This window comes from Equus przewalskii, chromosome X, assembly GCF_037783145.1.
Source record: "Equus przewalskii isolate Varuska chromosome X, EquPr2, whole genome shotgun sequence".
Classification (NCBI taxonomy): domain Eukaryota; kingdom Metazoa; phylum Chordata; class Mammalia; order Perissodactyla; family Equidae; genus Equus; species Equus przewalskii.
In genome coordinates this window covers 59,598,544-59,619,121 of record NC_091863.1, presented here as the reverse complement: position 1 = coordinate 59,619,121, position 20,578 = coordinate 59,598,544, and the positions used below count along the sequence as shown (strand labels likewise).

The window sequence follows — 20,578 nt, the reverse complement described above, 5'->3', positions numbered from 1 at the left end:
TTTAGGTGAGGAAACTGAGGGACAGAACAATTAAATAAGTAGCCCAAGGTCACCCAGCAAATAAGGAACAGAGCTGTGATGCTATCTCTGTTCACCCAGGCACCCATGTGACTTGTGATCCAAGGTCTTTTCTACTGGTGGGTTGAGCTGGTGTCTCCTTCTCCGTGGAATCCTGGATCTCTCTTGCCCAAGGCACTGCCAGCTCTCTGAACACTCTGGATGTGCTCTGAAGCCTAGAGCTTTAAAAAAATTATTTATTTTAACTGAGACGATTTAGAAAAACACAATAATTTTTTAAAAATAAAAAAGTCACACTAAGTGACACCACTCCTCAAATAGTCCTTTCATTCATCTTTCTGGGAATACTATTCCTGGGAGGTTTTCCTTAATGAAAAGGTCTTTATAAGCCTACCAGCAAGACATCCTCCCCTTCCTTACCACCCAGAGATGGCTTCTTGATATATTTCTTTCCAGAAACCATTTGTGATCAGTTCTCCCAACTAAGTGGCAAGAAAGGCAAGGTCAAAGCCACACTCTGGCTCATGATGTCAGTAATTTATGGTGCTGGTGCTATTTTTGTGGGCAAATATACCAAAATGCTGATCTGGACACTCTCTGAATTACACAGGCTCTTAAACATATCCTATAAACCAAGGAACTACGACACTACCAAGAAGGAGCATTTATTTCTATGCATTTTATTATCTCCCTAAAATAATACAAAGGAATTCTATTTTTGTCAGATGCTCTTCTTAAATCAGTGTTCAGCTCCCTCCCACCTCTCCTGGGTCTGACACGAGGCCAGCCAATTTCCCAGTCTGCACTACTGGAGAAATACCTGGAGGAAGGAAGAAGGGGAAATGGCAGATTTAGGACTGACTTGCTTACGGTACTATGATAACTCCTCCTGGGAACAGGAATGGGTGTGGGAGATGGCCAAGTCTTGACTTCTCAACTACAAAATTCATAGGTTGTGAAAGTATCACTACGTGGTCTTTCAAGAACAGGGTCAAAAGTATGGGGTTGCTTATAGGTAATTTTTGTTTGTTTTATTTCATGAGAAAATATGGGGAAGGCTTAAAGAAATTACAGAGCTTACATATTTTGAAGCCTCAAACAACAGGCACTCTTGATGATGAATGATAACTCTTTTCCCCTTGCTTGTGGTTGATTTAGGAAAATGCCTGCGATGCAATTCTGACCCTTGAGACATGAAGTGGATTCTGCTTGGGGATTCTGGAAACGGAGACGCTGGAAATGAGGTTTCTGGAGAGTTTCCTCACTCTTCAAAAGTGGCACAAGTGAGATACCACTACACACCTATTCAAACCATCCCAGTCTGCTGGCAAAGATGTGGAGCAACTGGACCTCTCCTGTATCGCTGGCGAGAATGTAAAACGGCACAGCCGCTCTCAAGAAGAGTCTAGCCATTTCTCACAAACATACACTTACCTATGACCCAGCAATCGTACTCCTGGGATTTATCCTAGACCGGGGCTTCTCAACCTGCGCACTGCCGACATCTTGGGCCAGCTAATTCTCGCTTCTGGAGGGCTGTCCTATGCAGTGTAGGATGCATCCGAGTAGATTCCAGTAGCACTGCCCTTGCCCCCAAGTGGAGACAATCAAAATGTCTCCAGACATTGCCAAATATCCTTTGTGGGGCAAAATGGTCCCTGGTTGAGAACCACATCCCTAGAGAAATGAAGCTTATTCCTTCAAAAACCTGTACCCAAATGTTTACAGGGGTTCTATTCATAATTTCAAAAAACGAGAAACCACCCAAATGTCCTTCAATGGGCAAACGAATAAGCAAATGGTGCTAAACCCATGCAATGGAAAACCACTCAGCAATGGAAAGGAAAGAGCCATTAATATACACAATAAATTTAATGGATCTCGAAGTTATTAGGCTGAGTGAAAGAAGTCAGTCTCAAAATGTTACAAAATGTATGACTCTATTTATAGGGCATTCTTGAAAAGACAAAATTATAAGGACAGAGAGCAGATCAGCGGTTGTCAGAAGTTAGGAATAAAGGGAACGTGTGACAAAGGGATAACACCAGGGAGTTTTTTGGAGTGATAGAACTCTTCTGTTTACTGCTTATGGTGGTATTTGCACGTATTAAGGCTTATATAACCGTACACCAAAAGAAAGTCAGGTTTAGTGTATGTTCATATAAAAAGTAAAATTTTTAAAAATAAGGTTAAGGGGGCTGGCCCTGTGGCCTAGTGGTTAAGTTTGGTGTGCTCTGCTTTAGTGGCCTGGGTTTGGTTCCAGGTGTGGATCACACCACTTGTCAGCAGCCATGCTGTGGCGACAACCCACATGCAAAATTGAGGAAGATTGGCATAGATGTTAGCTCAGGGCAAATCTTCCTCAGGAAAAAAAAAAAGTAAAAATAAAAAGGTTAAAAAATAGTGACACAAGGTTTTTGGATATTATTAAATGAAGATATGATTCCAGGAGGTGCTATAGCCATCCTGTCCTTGATGATGTCAATGATAATCAACTTTGGAACTACCCCTCTCAGGACTTGTGTGAAACAATACGTTTCCCTTGCTCTTAAAGCCACTTTCACTCTGGTTTTCTGTTACTTATAGCTAAAACCAGCCGCTCACAAATGGACGTTAAATGTTATTTATTAACATGTTAACATTTCATTTGGTTTTAAAAAGTAAACATTGACCCTCTAATAAATTATATTAAAGTGACTAAATGTAATATCAGTGGAGAACAATACAGGAGTTTTTCTTTTAATAAAAAAGATCATGAATGATAGAACCTTGATAAGCCCTCACATCAATACAGCTTTTTACACTCTCAAAAGCATTCTTACAGCCACCTCCTCACTTGCCCCACAGACACCTTACGAGTGAGGCATCATTTCTCCCATTTCAGAGGTGAGCACGTAATGTGTAAAGGAGGGATAGGTAACACGTTTATGGTCAACACCTTAACACAAAACAGTAATTTAATGGTACAAACTTTATTGCAGGGGTGTGCGGTAAGAAATAGTTTTGGATAGAGGCGGCTTTTGGTACCATTAAACTTAAGCTACCATATGCAGGAAGGAAGGAATGAAAATGATATTGAAGAGGGTGATAAAGAGGAAAAAAATCAATTCTGAACTGCTAGACCTATCGGACAGGAAGAAGGGGACCTTTTGAAGAGGTTGTCACTTTCCTTGGTCCATGAAAGGAACACAGAATATAATTGAAAGGTATCAGCAGGTACTAGGATATTGGTTACCGACAACGAGAGGTACGGTCCACCTTTTGAAAGACACAGAGGCAGGTATGTCTAGATCTGATCTGGTGACTCAAAAGCTGCACTGTCTTCCTGTTCCATATGACATCCCACACCAATCCACAGCAAGTTCTGTCAGCTCTGCCTCTGAAATATATTCAGAAGCTTACAACCCACTACCGCCGCTGCTCCCCCTCAGGGCCAATCAATCTCACATAATCTTTCACCTGTCTCACACCAATAATGCCCGACAAGTCTCCCTGCTTCCACGCCTGTGCCCTGGAGTCTATTCTCAATCCAACAGCCAGTGATCCTTGCAGTCAGGTCATGCCATTCCCCTGCCCAAAAGTCTCTACTAGCTTCCTGCCTCATTCAGAAAAAAAGTACTCACAGTGGCCTTACAAGGCCGTTTAAAATTTAACCTGTGCCCCCACCTCCCCATCTCACTTCCTCCACTTTCCCTCTCACTTCCTCCACTTTAGCCACTGGCTTCCTTGCTGTGTTTTGAACACACCAAGCATACTGTTGCCTCAGGGCCTCTGCACTCTCAGCTCTTTCTGCCTGAAATTCGCAAGAACCCTTTTTCCCCTCTCCTTTTCCTCCTGTACTAAAATGTTACCTTATCAGGAGGCCTTTCTTGACCACCTTATATAAATTAACTCCTTGCAAGGAGACAAACTTGCATTTGTTGAGTGAGAAGCAAAGTAATGCCTACATAAAATAGCAACCCCCAACACACTCTATTTGCCTTACCGTGCTTTACTGTTCTTCACAGCATTTATCAGCAATTGACATATTCATTTATTTGTCTATCTGTCTCTCCCGCTCCCCTCACTAGAAATATAAGCTGCATGTAGGCAAAGATTTTATCTGTTTTGTTAATTGCTGGATCCTCAGCATCTGAAACTGTGCCTGAGACACAGTAGTTGCTACTCAATAAATATTTGTTGAGTAAATTAATGAAGGAATGAATGAATATGGTAGAATGAATACAATATTAGAGCAATCAACCACTACCCACTTTTCTTGACTTACACGGGTTAATATAAGACAGAGCAAACTTGAAATATGTAGCAAAAGATCCCGAAAATCTTAGAAGCAAGTTAAATGTGATGAGGACACAGATCACGTTTCCATATTTTTCCAGACTTTGAAGGAGAGGGGAAGATCTGTGAAGTAAACACCTGGCTCACGGATGAGTCAAAAAGCAGGATTTGATCTCAGCATCACCAATCATTAGGGAAACGCAAGTCAAAACCACAATGAGCTATCACCTCCCATCCATTAGGATGGCTATTACTAAAAATACAGAAATAACAAGCGTTGACGAGGATGTGGAGAAATTAGAAAACTTGCGTACTGCTGGTGGGAATGTAAAATGGTGTAGCCACTACGGAAAACAGTATGGAGGATCCTCAGAAAATTAAACATCAAATTAACATATGATCCAGAAATTCCACTTCTGGGTATATAACCAAGAGAATTGAAAATAGGAATTGATCATATATTTGTCCACCCATGTTCATAGCAGCATTATTCACAATAGCCAAAAGGTGAAAGTAATCCAAGTGTCTACTGATGGACGAATAGATACACAAAATGTGGTGTATACATACAATGGAATATTATTCAGCTTTAAAGGAAGGAAATTCTGACATATTCTGTAACATGGATAAACCTCGAGGATATCATGCTAAGTGAAATAAGCCAGTCACAAAAAGACAAATACTGTCTTTGTCAAATCACAAATCATCTAAGTGATTCCACTTATACAAGGTATATAAAGTAGTCAAATTCATAGAGACAGAAAGTAGAATGGTGGTTGCCAGAGGGGAGGAAGGGAGGGAATGGGGATGAGTACAGAGTTTTGGTTTTACAAGGCAAAACAAAGTTCTGAAGATGGTAGGTGGTAATGGTTGCACAACAATGTGAATGTACTTAACGCCACTGACTTGTATACTTAAAAATGGTTAAGGGGGCCGGCCTGGTGGCGCAGCGGTATGTGTACACATTCCACTTCGGTGGCCTGGGGTTCGCCGGTTCGGATCCCGGGTGCTGACATGGCACCACTTGTCAAGCCATGCTATGGTAGGTGTCCCACATATAAAGTAGAGGAAGATGGGCATGGATGTTAGCTCAGGGCCAGGCTTCTTCAGCAAAAAAGAGGAGGATTGGCAGCAGTTAGGTCAGGGCTAATCTTCCTCAAAAAAAAAAAAAGGTTAAAATGGTCAATTTTATGTTATATATATTTTACCACAATTTCTAAAAAGAGAAAAAAACACAGGATTTTATTTTCTAGATTACGACTAATAACTCAAGAATGATAACCTCTAGGCATCTCACAAAGAACACCTCTGAGAATAAATCTTTGTCTCACTTTAAATTATTTTCTTGGAATAGATTTCTAGAAATGGAATCTCTGGGTCAAAGGGTTTGAACACTGGTAAACTCTCACCTTGATATACATTGCCAAATCGCACCACAGTAAAGGTACAACAACTTAGACTATACCAGCAAACAGAAAACCAGAGGAAATATTTGTGACAAATCTAACAAAAGGTTAATAATCTTACTACAGAAATACAAATTGATAAGGAAAATACACTAAGGCCAGAATAGGTAAATTGGCAAAGAAATGATAGACATCCTACACACACACACACACACACACACACACACACACTCACACATACACAGACAACAGCAATGGTTTTTAAAATTATGAAACGATCCTACCTCACTGGTAATCAAAGAAATACAAATTAAAACAATGATATGTTTTTGAATTAAGCTGCTAACAACTTTCTTTCTCAAAAAATATGAAAGGAATACTCATTCTGGGCTTTTGACCAAAAGAGAAGAACTGGTTGGTTTTGAGTTCAGAAGTCAAAGAAAAGAATATTGGAGGGGCCAGCCCCGGGGCCCAGTGGTTAAGTTCACGTGCTCTGCTTCGGCGGCCTAGGGTTTTGCCGGTTCGGATCCTGGGCGCAGACATGGCACCGCTCGTCAGGCCACACTGAGGCGGCGTCCCCATAGCACAACCAGTAGTACTCAAAACTAGAATCCACAACTATGTACTGGGGGGCTTTGGGGAGAAGAATAAAAAAAAAGAAGATTGGCAACAGTTGTTAGCTCAGGTGCCAATCTTTAAAAAAAAAAAAAGAATATTGGATTCATTTATACATGTAGCCTTGATATTATGAAAGCAAATTTCAAAAAGTTTAGGGAAGAGTTAGGTATATGTATACTCTCCTTTTTTTTTTTTTGAGGAAGATTAGCCCTGAGCTAACATCTGCCGCCAATCCTCCTCTTTTTGCTGAGGAAGACTGGCCCTGAGCTAACATCCATGCCCATCTTCCTCTACTTTATATGTGGGACGCCTACCACAGCATGGCTTGCCAAGCGGTGCCATGTCCGCACCCGGGATCTGAACCGGCGAAACCTGGGCCGCCGAGAAGCAGAACGTGTGAACTTAACCACTGCACCACCGGGCCGGCCCCTATGTATACTCTCCTAGCCAGGGACTCTAAAAAAGAATATGACTGGAACAGAATTTGAGGATAAAAACACCCCACATCTGGAACACAGTCAAAAATTATCCTGATGAAGAGAAACAATGATGGGTAGTATCTTAAGAAACTAAAATGATGACATAGGTAACTCTCTGAACTCAGTCAGAAAATTAGGAAATGGTCAGGAGAGACATGTAACCTGTGGTGAATATAAAGGAATGGCACAGAGACACCTACAGTGTGTCAGAAAAACTAAAGCTCAGAATTAGCTGTGACTTGCAAAACTGGTTAAAGAAAACAAAACAAAGTAAAAGGCTTTTTACTCTATAATCTGAGCTACCAGAGAAAAGAAGGGTACAGAGAGTACACTGCTGCCAACGACAGACAAAAAGAAGACCTACCCAGTTTCTATCTTCTTTCTTTTCTATCAAAAAGAATAGACTTCCTATGGAAATAGGGAGGTGAAATGTATTTAGGAGAAAACTGAAGTCTAACCTAAGGGAGGAGTTAAAGAGAGAACACTGATCAAGGAGGTCAAACCTCTAGCCTTGGAGACTGAAAGAATGGACAAAATGAGATTGAAGAACTCCCACGTGGAAACATGGAGATTTTATAATTTGGGAGAGAGGCATCGGTAGACTGAAGACAGGAAATGCCTTGATTCTCAAAGGGCAAACTGGCAAATTTTGGCAACTGGAGACCAGTAGGTTTGAAGCCAATTCCTTGTAAAATTCAACCTGGATCATTAAAAAAATGGCTTATGAATATTTAAACAGAAAGTGGTGATTAACAGAAACCAATACAGGATCACAAAGAACACTAATCTTATTTCTTCTTGTGGTAAGGTCACTGAGCTAGCATATCAAAGAAACGCCTCTGACACAATTCAGCAGTCTCCAAAGTATGGCATAAGGCAAGATGATTTTAGGTGGTACATACACGAACATTTTCTATTTTGGTAATTATGGGTTTTATTTTAATGTGTCTTGGAGAAAATTAACATCAAATCCGTGAATTCTTTGCTACTACTGCTTGTGATAAAAATAAGTATTGAAATTTTTTAAAGTGATTTACAGAAAAAGTTCAGTAATTAATAGTACAAGTGGTACGCAAATATGACAAAAATGATGAAGGTTGTCCTCAGATGACTAAAAGTTGGGAAACTCGTGTGGTAGGCAGGATCTTGGCCTCCGAGAGGCTCACTTTCTGGTGTTAGGCCTGTGAATATGTTACCTTACATGGCAAAAAGGACTTTGCAGATAGAATTAGGATTGCTAATCAGCTGATTTTAAAATAGGGAGATTATCCAGGATTATCTGTGTGGGCCCAATGTAATCACAAGAGCCCTTAGAAGTGGAAAACCTTTCCTGGCTGCAGTCAGAGAGATGTGACATAAGAGGCAGGAGACATTTGAAGCCTGAGTGCGACTTGACCAACCATTGCTGACTTTGAAGATGGAGAAACGAGGCCATGACCCAAGGAATGTGGCTGGCCTCAAGAAGCTGGAATGGCTGTCAGCTGACAGGCTGCAAGGAAATGGGGACCTCAATCCGACAACCACAAGGAACTGCATTCTGCCAATAACTCAAATGAGCAAGGAAACTGATTCTCCCCTATAGCCTCCAGAGGGAAACGCAGCCCTGCCGACACATTGAGTTTACCTCAGGGAGATCTGTATTGGACTTCTGACCTACAACACTGTGAGATAATAAATTGTGTTGTTTTAAACCAGAAAAGTATGGTGATTCGTTATAGCAGCCATAGAAAACTAATATACTTAGCATGAATCTTGACCTCAACAAGGCATCTGATAAAGTCTTGCGCCCGAGATGGCGAGAGATGGGGTATAGGATAGTGGAGTTGGGTATACCCACATCTTATAATGGGATCTGTTAATGTAGCAGTCTCAGCCTGGAAAAGGTCTTTAGTTGCTTGCTACAAAACTTCATCCTCTGGTGTTCCTTAAATCAACATTTTTATCAGTGAGTTTGAAGACACTGAAAGCTTGCTAATCAATTTGCTTATGACACAAGGCTGGAGAGCACGGTAAATACATTAAATAACAAAGTCAAGATTCAAAACTAGACAGATTAAAATTATGCAATTTAATTGAGATAAATTCAAAAGGCTGAACTTTTTCATCCCACAAACTTGATATGTGTTAATCACGCCAGAGATGAATGGAATTTAGTCTCTGCCCTCCATAGGTAACAGATAATAAAAAATTGGTAAATGCTATAAGAGAAGTATGAACAGTGTGTTTCAAGATATCAATTCCAAAAGTACGTTATTGTGGAAAACTGGCTTAACAGCAACCAACCTGAAGCATACTTAGGGTTTTAGTTGACTGAAAACTCAACATGAACCAGACAGTAACAAAGCTGCCCTCAGAAGCTACTGCAGATACTTCCACTTTACTGGACATCGGCAAGCCCATAATAGTTTTGAGAGCCACATTACACGAAGGACTTTAACAAAATGGACTTCCCAGGAAGCCCGGCAGGATGTTAAAGAGCACGGCAATCACTTCATGTGAGGAACACCCGGCAGAACCGGCCAGGGTCGGCCTGTAAAGGAGACGGGGGAGAGGACGACGCGAGCAGTGGCTTTCAAATAAGCTAACGTGACAGAATTTATTCTCTGTTGCTTCAGAAATCAGCCTCTATTTAACAAAGTTAGAGAGGTACTCAAAAGAGGCAGAAGAAGATAGTAGTAGTTTTAATCTTATCTTTGTTAGCTGGGACAACCATTGGAATAGTGACAACAGAAACCTCCTGTGGTATCTTCCATGATATCAACCAAACCACCTAAGCAGTTGGTAATCAAATCATATGTTAAGAGCCTACAAGATTTTAGGATTCTGCCAGTTAATACACACTTAACTTCACCCTTCTGCCAAATGTAGGGATAAGATTAATTATGAGTTCTCTTTTAAAAATGGATTTGCTCAGTTCAGTTACTAATACCTTGACTATTTTCTAGAATTAGCAAGGTCAAAAGTACATTTCTAATGGTGGGGAGCAGTCCCTGGTTGACAGGCAAATGGGTCTTACACTGGCCAGAGGAGAGGAGTTTCTTCAGGTTGTTCTCAGGCAGCCGCACCCCTGCGGTGTTCAGCTGATGGTGACAGTGGAGCATCAGGCAGGAAGGTCGAGCAACATGCAGAACAGCCTATTAGAAAGTCATCCTTGGGGCCAGCCCAGTGGTATAGCAAAGTTCGTGCACTCCGCTTCAGCAGCCCGGGGTTCACTGGTTTGCATCCCAGGCACAGACCTGCACATCGCTCATCAAGCCATGCTGTGGCAGGCGTCCCACATAGAAAATAGAGGAAGATGGGCACAAATGTTAGCTCAGGGCCAATCTTCCTCAGCAAGAAGAGGAGGATTGGCAGCGGATGTTAGCTCAGGGCTAATCTCCCTTGAAAAAAAAGAAAGTCATCTTTTAGGTACATTTCCTAACCAAGTAGCGTGGAAATGAAAAGTACAAGAACATAGTTTGAGCAAAGATCCCTTTTTCTTCCCAAGAAGAGGTTGACAGAAAGTTGACTTGTCTTATATTCATCTCAACCACCTGCTCCTGCATGTCCCCAAGGCCGCAGAAGAGGGGCACTACAGTTTCATCTGCATCTACCTAGCTTGTTGGATGCTAATCAATTTTTTTTTCTTGGGGAAATTCTTTGGCTTTGTCCCTAAAAGTTGAATTCCTTTTAAAATAATTTGGTGCCCAGAATTGCTTTTCTAATGCAAAAAGCTATAGCTAAATAAGCCAATGAATGTCAGAGGGTCAAGTTCTTTAGGTTGGATGACTACTTCCAGAGAGTTAAAAATCAGTTGCTGCTCAAGAGTAGAAGGGTGGGTACCAGGTGCAGGGAGGTGGGGAAATGGGGCGAAGGTACAAAGTTGCAGTTACATAGGATGAGTAAGTCTAGAGAGCTAATGCACAGCATGGTGACTGTAGTTAATAATACCGTATCGTATTCTTGAAAGTTGCTAAGAGTAGATCTTAAATGTTTTCACCACAAAAAAATGGTAACTATGTGAGAAGATATGTTAATTAGCTGGACTGTAGTAATCATTTCACTATGTATATGTATAGCAAATCATCATGTCGCACCCCTTAAATATATACAATTCCCACTTTTTAAATTTTTTTAAAAGAAAGCAAAATTAGTTGCTCCTCATTTTCATCTCCCCCATCACTCAGCCACAGGTTAAAAACCACCTCTGTTTAGCTTTACTTACACACAAAGGAACCAACTGAAAGGATACATACCATGACGTTGCCGTGGTTGTCTCTAAGTGGTGAATTACAAGTGGCTTCATTTGAAAAAAGAAAAACAATAAAAAATCATTTATGTACTTATTTAAATGTTATATACAAATACTGAAATCTTCGAACGGCAGCTTTAATAGAATGACCCCTGCATTCTGTCTTCTCCTGGACATTAGCTTCTTCTACTTTATACCAGCTTTCACAAACTTTATCTATAGCTGAAAAACTACAGCCCTCAAGCTGCTCTGGAGCCCAGGGTGCTTAAGAGAGACGTGAGGACACACACAGGCTCTTGAGCTGCTTGTGGGTGGCAGTGGGCCTTAAGCCCTGTAGAATAGGGGCAACCAGCAGCCTGGAGTGAACGTATCGTTTAGCATTATTGCAATTTCTAACCACCAGATCCTGAGTTTTTTCTTAGGCCGTAGAAACACTCTGGACAGGGCACATCTGTTTTGGGCCTGACTCACTGAGTCAACCTAAGTCATCTTACTTCTCACTGCCTGTGTTTTTTTCATCTGCATGGATTAGAATTCAGAGAAGCAGAACTGCTACGAGTGATATAGAACAAGGGATTTATTATGGGGTCAGACCTTACCACAGTTGTGGGAGCTGGTGGAGCGGTTTACGTGGGTTGTTGCTTCTGCATCTACTGTGGAGTCTGCAGTGGCTGTAGGTCTGCCAGAAAGGCAGTCAGGGAGGAAAACTGGCTGTTAATGAGAACAAGGACAAACTGCAACCTGTGAGGACAAACTGAAACCCATGAGGACAACCAGAACCCAGGAGGACAAACAAAACCCGTGTCTGTCTCTCGCATCTCCAATCTCAGTGATGTGGGTGACCACAGGAGAAGCTGGTGCCCTGCAGCACAAAACTACACTTGCACTTGAACCTGGCCTTAGAGAAGCTGAAGGAAGAGGTCCGGTGGCAGCTAGATGAGCCGTGGGTCTGGGTGCTGCCCCGCACCAACAAGGTGAGCCAGGAGACCAGCAGCAACTTGAGCAAGCTACCACAGTGACTGGGGCTCCGCACTGACCTTCCGGGAGTAAAAAACATATGGCTGCAACTTCACTTCTGCCTTCTAAATCTCACAGAAAATGTGTCTTGTAGCTAATCCTAACCCAACCCATATAGGGAAGGGAATTCTGCGAAATATAGTTCCAGTTTACCGAAGGTGACACAGGACAAAGTCACCACCTCATCTATAAACTGAGAAACTCGATTTCCTTTAGCTATAAACTACAGATTACATGGGTTACAGTGAGGATAACAAGAGATGTCAAAGTATTGGGGCGTATGGCAGAGAAATCTCATCCATTGAAATGGAAAAGTTTTGCATTTTTGAAATGCCCAAATTTATCATTTCAGCCTAGACATCTTCCCTTAATTTGAGTTTCATATATCCAGTTGCCTACTTGACATCTCCTCTGGATACCTAATAGAGATATCAAAATTATGTCTAAATCTGAACTTTTGAACTTTCTCTCTCCTCTGCCTCCCAAACCAAACTATTCCATCTACTGTCTTCCCCATTTTAGTAAATGGCAACTCCAGCCATCTTAATGCTTAGACCAAAAATCTTGGAGTCATCCTTGACTTCTCTCTTTCTCTCATACCTCATAGGCGACCCATGAGGAAACAAGAACTCCTGTTGTCTCAACATTCAAAACATAACCACCTCCACTGCTACCACCTTGGCTTAAGCTACCACCATTGTCACCCTCCTGGATTATTGCCATAGCCTCCTAACTAGGGTTGCCAGATAAAATAGAGGCCACCCAGGTAAATGTGAATTTCAGATAAGCAACATAATTTTTTAGTATAAGTATGTTCCATACTGTGCCTCTGCCTGTAATGCTCTTCCCTCATGTCTCTCTGTGGCAAGCTCCCTCACTTCCTTCAAGTATTTCCTCAAATGTCAGCTTTTCAGTGAGGCTTTCTCTGACCACCTTATTTTAAATTGGAGCCCCCTCCCCAATACCCCCTACGGCTCCTTCTCTGTTTATTTTTTCCATAGCAAGCATTACCACCTAACACACTCAATATTTTTTTTACTGTCCATCTTCTCACATCAGAATCTAAGCCCCTTGGGGGCAGTGTTTTGTTTTCTGCCTTTGTTTTTTTATGTTTTATTCGCTTCTGTTATCATGAGCACTTAGGACAATGTCTCATCCACAGTAATATTCGATAAATATTTGTCTAACATTGAATGAATGCATGGATGAATGAATGAATGAATCTGTATTTGAACTTGGGTATCTGGGCAAAAGTTAACTTTTGCCCAGAGCTTATTGGAGAAAGAGAGGGAGAGAGAGCAGCTAGAAGATGTGAGTCCTTGACAGATTTGTAGGCGTTTACACCTCATCCCAAAGCATGGGGAGAATAAATGTTTTAAGGCAGTGCTTTTTATATTTGAATGCACATACAAATCACCTGGGGATCCTGTTGACAGGCAGGTTTTGGTTCAGCAGATCTGTGGTGGGGCCTGACTGCATTTCTCGCGAGCTCCCAGGTGATGCTGATGCTGGTGGTCTGGGGACCACCCTTTGAGTAGCAAGGTTTTAAGGCATTACTGAAGCCTGGTCTCAGGCAATACAGGCAAAATGTGATCAGCTGGGAAACGGTTACTGCCAGTGGTTCAACCTAATAAGGAACAGAGTATTTATTTTGAACAGAAACAGCTGGTTCACTGTGACTATTTGAAATAAGGACTTTGCCCAACACCTATGGTGCTAAATTTAAGAATGCACGCGGCTATACTTCAATGTGGGGGTGTTATTTTAGTTGAACTGGCACAAACATGAAGAGTAACAATTATGGAGGAAAAGGGAAAGCTAACATTTGCTAAGTTTAAGGACTCAAAGGAATGCGATTGGTGTAGAGAGGATTTGGGGCAAGCAGGCTGCTATTTTGGTGTTCCTTAAATCATGCAACGTGGGGCCTTCCTTCAGCAAAAGCAGCTCTCTTCAGAATAGGGAATTAGCAACTCAGCTCGACACCAATAACAGACCTACATAACCAAGTGGCTGTGGCTAGTTTGTCTTTCTATCCCAATGCTCAGGCCGAGGAAATAACAGCAGCAACCATTCACCATTGTTTCTGGCACTTTGGAAACATTACGTCAATTACTAAGAAGCTCACGATTCTGCAAGGTAGGTATTATTATCCTCATTTTGCACTTGAAGAAACGGAGGTTCAGTTAGGTTAAGCAACTTGCCCCTGATCACTGTGGTAGGCAGAAGAATGGTCCCTCAAAGATGCCCACATCCTAACCCCCAGAACCTGTAAATATGTTTTTACATGGCAAAAGGGACTTTGCAGATATGATTAAGGACCTTGAAATGGGGAAATTATTCTGGATTATCTGAGTGGACCCAATGTAATCACATGGGTTTTTATAAGAGGGAGACAGAAGGGTCAGAGACAACAGTAGAAAACGTGACGATGGAAACAAGAGGTTGGAGCGATATGAGGGAGGGGCCCCGAGCCAAGGAATGTAGGTAGCCTCTAGAAGCTGAAAAAGGCAATGACCTGGATTCCTCTTAGAGCCTACAGAAGGAATACGGCCTTGCTGACACCTTGATTTTAGCCCTGAGACCCATTTCAGACTTCTGACCTCCAGAACTGTAAAATAATAAGTTTGTTTTGTTTCAACTTGTTAGAGCAGCAATAGGAAACGAATGCACCCAGCAGGTAAGTGACAACTGGGATTTTGCAAATAGAACTGATGGGCTCCAAAATCAGTGCTATTCCCATCACTACGGGGATGCAGCACTTTTAAAGAAACAGTGGATACAAAAGTGGAAGGTAAAAAGCTGCAAGAAGAGCTTAGGAGAGCTGATCCTAGGGTCTGCTTGCCCCAAAATAACTTCTTCCACATGGCTTGATGTTTTTCATTACAATAGTGATAAAGTTATTTGGATTAAAAAATAGCCTTTTCAAATACTTCCAGCCAGATCTAAAGGTCATTGGCACTTTAGGATGGATTAACTTAATCTTAGTTTTCCTCCTATTACTTGGTGATAATAACTGCAATGAAGAAACTGAAGTTTTTATTGGGTGAAGTGAAGCAAGTAATGTTAATATAATGGCAGCTCTTCAGTTTATAGACAGGCCTCGGGGTGGCGGACAGGGTCTGACAATGAAAAGCTGGGGGCCAGTCGAGGGTAATAGGTACATAGTGCCTTAAAGACTACTCAGCCTATTTCAAACTTTTCCAGAGATAGGACCGACTGTATGCAAGTTTTCAGATTTGTTAAATTGCATGAGATGCTATTTATACTAGCAACTTCACTTACACCTTGTCCTCAAGAGCGTTGCCTTTCATCTTTCACTTTGAATTCATTTCTACAACTAGCGGTCACATCTATGAAGAGGCAGCCTTTAACCAAGTAGGGCTCACTGGCCCTGGCCAAATTTGTGAAAAAGGCAGCTCTAGCTCTCTGGTGTCTGTTTTAATTTTAGCAGATGCCTTAACCCAGCAAGCAGTCCCTAAAGGAAGGTTTCCTGGTTTTTTGTTTTGTTTTTGTCTGGAAAGTTCTGAAATCTCAGCTGGGATGTTGCTATCACTGCACGTCCTTCTCGGAGATTCATCAAGACGCCAACAGGACAGGGAGGTTGGCCAGCTAAGAGGAAGTCTCGGGGGTTTTACTCTTACGTTTCTATTTCCAATCCTATCTCATCACCCAAAAAACATCCCAAGGATTTGTGTGTGTGTGTGTGTGCGGCGGGGGGGGGGGCGGAGGGGAGATGAAAATTAGTTTTTCCTTACAAATAAGTTTAAAACCCTTCCTTAACTCAAAGAAGCGTTCGGTATGGGGATGTATTTTGGGTGGGATCCTCGAACACCTTGTATAGGGCTCCCCAAATGCAAGAAAAGCTCTCGTCTCCGTTTAGCTCATTTGGTGTAGACAATCTATGAAGAATGTGTTAGAGACTACAAAGGCAGGGAGGACAATTATATTCCTTTCTTTGTTTCTCATTCTCACTAAATGCTGCAGCAGGGGAAGTGGAGTCTGAAGGAAAACAGACTTCTTCCCAGCCACTCTTAGCAAATGCACGGCGCTTCCTCCAATCCTGTCCCATTGTTAACAGAAAAAAAAAAAAGCCCTAAAAACACAGAGTAGTTTGGAACTGCTTGCAGGTAGAGGAGTTAGCTGATTTAACAAAAGAGACACTTACAAAAACCATTTTTTTTTACAATACTATAATTATAAAGTTGAAGGCACATCCTTGGCAGAAATATGATCAATTACATGCTTATGGAAAAACAAACTACTGAATATCTTGACTATAGTAGATGATTATTGCACGACATCGTCCACTGCTGTTTTGGGTACCAAAAAATCAATGTTTAACAATGTTTAGTTAAACATTTCTTTAACTAAAAACATAAGGTTGAGACACCTGGTTTTGGCTACAAAAGACATTTATTATCAATGCCAATACCGAAGCTCTTTTAATTGAAGAACAAGAATTCATTCTTTTGTGCTTTATCTGGTTACTCAAACGAGATAAACTTTCAGAGGGAATACAGAAATTTAGTGTAAAAATAGCTAATAATTTGGCATGAATCTATATATTTTTATATTTGGTAAAAATTTTTTAAAATATAGAAAAGCAGGAAATAAACAAAAAATCCAAAGGGAGTGATTCCAGGAATGTTTTTATTCTTATTAAAATAACCAGTAACCAGATGCCTCACCCAAAGAAAATAACAAAATAAAGTAAAATAAATATTAAGGAAAATAATTTTAAAGCAAGATCCACAAGTAATGGAAAAAAATTCTCTAAGAACATATATTCTTGATTTTAAGCTGTGTACATAAAAGATATGCACGCTTAAATTTTTGGAAACGTCTTGTCTACAGTACTATTTTAAGCATTCTGAACAAAGAATACATGTGAAAAAAGAATAACTTTTTAAAAGTTAAAGCACAATATAAAATTATTTGTTCACAAGGCATCAAATCTAACACTTGAAAATGTTGATACTAAACTGGGAAAAATAACATTTCTATTTTCACAACTAACAACCATACTTCTTTAGAGTACAACACTAAACGCTCTAGTTGTGTTTTAACCTTTAAAATTCAAAAGGCATCTTTGGATACTTAAGATAAGAGGTGCCTCACAGTTGAGTCTGAACCAGCACTGGATACCAAAACGTCCTTGTTATCTTCAGACTGAGGGCATGGTTGCTGAGTGACGACAGAAGAGTGTTAAAGGAACAACAAATAAAGAACTTTAAATATTCAAATATCAAATTCAAATATAAATCCATTTTCCTACTATATGGTAATGTGTGTGTGTACATATGTGTGTGTGTGTGTCTATGAACAGACACACACACACATTTATAAAACTTGTTCTCACTGATAACTAGTTACTTAAAGCTAATTACTAACTGAAAGCAATGTTTTTGATCCCCTCCATATATCAGCTCTCTCCTTGTGTGAATATAGCTGCTCTATAAAGCTAATGGGAGTTCAGGATTGTAAATGAGACTTGCTGTGGAGGATTCAAAGATGGCTACAGATAGTTAAAGCAGGATTCTTTCTAAACAGGATGTTTTCTGTTCTGGTAGTAAGGGCTGAATTATATCCTTGATTTTTCCCAGACTGTAGCCTGCTCTTCTCACATGTGGGTCCCTTGGCATGTGGGGCCAAGAGGACAGCTGAAACACACACATAATAATAATAGTAGTCATATTAGCTGTTTCTTCTACAAGAAACAAGTCGTGGTATGATGGGACAGTGGAATTAAAATAAGAAACAAATATTAGAATTCAAACTGGAAGCATGGAAGATGGCATAGGCATTGGTCTAAAAAAGAGCCTACACATACAAACTCATTCATATTTCATTAAAATGGGTTTGCCTTTCTAGATTAATAGCACCTTCACCAAAAGTTTCAGTTCTCTCTTTAAGATAGCTGAGATAAAAAATGAAATCTTTTCCACAACTGAAAAGATAGCATGGAATAGTGCTGTAAACTTTTCTGTGTGTGTATGAAAGAATAAGAGAGAAAGGAAGTAGGAGAGGAAGAAACCCATCCCCCACTCCCACCTGATTTTTAGAGTCTGCCCTAAAAAATGATTTTTAGTATTACTGACCTCAAGGGGAGAAAAGAACTAACGTTTACTGAGAACAAATCCTATGTGCTAGGCATTGTGCTAGCAGCTTTACATATGACAATAGGAACAAAATATTTAGGAACTTATGAATTCTCTTCACTTACATATTCTGTATATGAAATCCATCTTGCAATTAACAAGGAAATTTAAATAGTGATGTAAATACCAGATCTCTGACCAGTATATTAACTCCCAGGCACTCACAGGGGAATTTCTAAACTTACATGACAATGAGAACAAGCCTTGAATTTGCCAACCACACTAACTAGCAAGTGCAAATGTTTTAGACCAGAGAAAAGTATAGATTTGGCTAAAAGGCATCACAACCAAGGAAAATTCTCACATCTGTATAACATCTTGTATTTTTTGGTAAAAGCAGCTTTGTGTAATAGCATTATTTTAAAGTCCTTTTGAGAGGTTATTTAAAACACCAAAAGATAATTAAAATTTAGCAAATTATGTACACCAGCTAAGGTCTTCTATTCTCTCCAAAAAAGGACAAATTTAGTGTATCCAGGTAATTTTATATGACCCATATATGTTAAAGATAGTAGAGTTAATCATCGAAAAAATCAACTGTGGAAGAGGCTCAAAATCTTAAGTTTCTGGACTGAGGCCAATGGACAGACTACACTAAGAACAATTTACAGCTTACTCAGCAGGAGCCACTTGAAAGCTTCACAGAGCTACGGAGTCATTGAAGGAAGAATCTGATATATTTTTTACAACAATGGAAAGGTGGGGAGCAGGGAACCCTATGGCTCCTTAAGGTCTTTTGAGCTACAAGATAAAGAAAGGGACAAGATATTGGAAAAGTTGTCAGTTATTTTTATCAATAAAAAAACACCTACATTTAGCTCACTCAAAATAAGGTAACAAAGGAAAACAGACTGGGGCATCTAAGAAAGCAACTGGAAAGACAAAGACGCAAGGAGAATAAGGGGGGAAGAAAGCCTGTAATAAATAAGGCACATCTATTTTTAAACAGTTTCTACAATTTTCCTTCTAAAACTAGATGCTTTATACAGTGCTCTGAAAGCCACTGCTCCCCAATGTGGCAGGGATGAGGGCTCAAGAATCTCCTCAAAATCATGCTCCCAAATCTGCAAATTTTTAATTTCCTTTTTTTTTGAGGTGTTTTTGGTCAAATAAAAAATTTTCTATCACTTTGGCAATAATTTGGCAATCTTCAACTGTAGGGCTTATTGTAAACCTCACCAGTCTACCTTATCTGTTACTAGTGAAAACAAAAAATACTGGAAATTTATTTTAAATAAAGCTAGGTTCAGAGCTGATGTCCTGAAAAAGATATTTTTGCCATTAGACAAATACAATTCAAATGGAATCCCTACCGTAAGAGCGTGAAACCAACATAACATCCTCTTGCAATATTCTGAAAAGCTAAGGTGACATTATGAATGCTGTGTCAGTGCATAATAACATCAGCTAGTAGCACTCTTTGTGGCCTGTTACAACGCAGTGTCGTCATCTTCCCTGCAGTCTCCCACCAGGAGTGAGTGCTTGTCAGGTTCACTGGTACCGATGCTGTTTAGGGACCGTTTATCAGACAGTAGTGAGTTTATGGAGGCTCTGCTGTAATTAACAATCCGGTCCAGCAAACCCAGTTTAGGAGAATTTCTTGAGGTGTCATCTATTCCAACATGAACGCTGATTTCTGAAGGACTTTTCTGTCCCATCTGGCTTCGGGCATGCAGTTCGTAATTCTCATAAGTTGGTTTCCTATAACTGGACACATGCAAAAGTATACTAGTTTGAAATAACCAAATGTGAACTAGATGCTTGTTACATTCAAAAATGAAAAAAAAATTTGCCTGGTATGAAATGTACAAAGGCGGTCCCTGCTAGCAGAGTAGCTCAAAAGGAATGTGTTGAGTCACATGACCAAATATCCTACTTGTCAGAGCCAATGTACTAGACTTTACCCCACACAGTACTTGTGGTTGCTATTTATAGACTACAGGCATACCTCGTTGTATTACACTTCGCTTTATTGTGCTTTGCAGATAACTGCATTTTTTACGAATTGAAAGTTTGTGGCAACCCTGCGTTCAGCAAGTCTATCGATGTCATTTTTCCAACAGTATTTGCTTGCTTCGTGTCTCTCTCACATTTTGATGATTCTTACAATATTTCAAACATTTTCATTATTATTATATTTGTTATTGTGATTTGTGATCTTTGATGTTACTATTGTAATTGTTTTGGGATACCACGAACCGTGCCCATATAAGACAGCAAACTTAATAAGTCTTGTGTGTGTTCTGACAGCCCCACCTACAGACCATTTCCCCATCTCTCTCCCTCTTCTTGGACCTTCCTATTCCCTGAGACACAACAATATTGAAATTAGGCCAATTAATAACCCTACAATGGCCTCTGAGTGTTCAGGTG

General features: G+C 40.4%; 1 protein-coding gene across 3 annotated transcripts in view; it reads right to left on the bottom strand.

Annotated features, from left to right (window-relative positions):
- Nucleotides 1-16,679: 16,679 nt before the first annotated feature.
- The window catches only part of ATP7A (ATPase copper transporting alpha), a 132,221-nt gene continuing 128,322 nt past the window's right edge, over nt 16,680-20,578 (bottom strand). For all 3 annotated transcript variants that reach the window (XR_011536195.1, XM_070605791.1, XM_070605792.1), the window contains exon 23: nt 16,680-19,912. Coding sequence is in view for 2 of the 3 variants with exons in the window: in XM_070605791.1 (XP_070461892.1) it covers nt 19,636-19,912 (277 nt within the window). In the remaining variant the exon portion in view is untranslated. The remainder of the gene's footprint in view (nt 19,913-20,578) is intronic.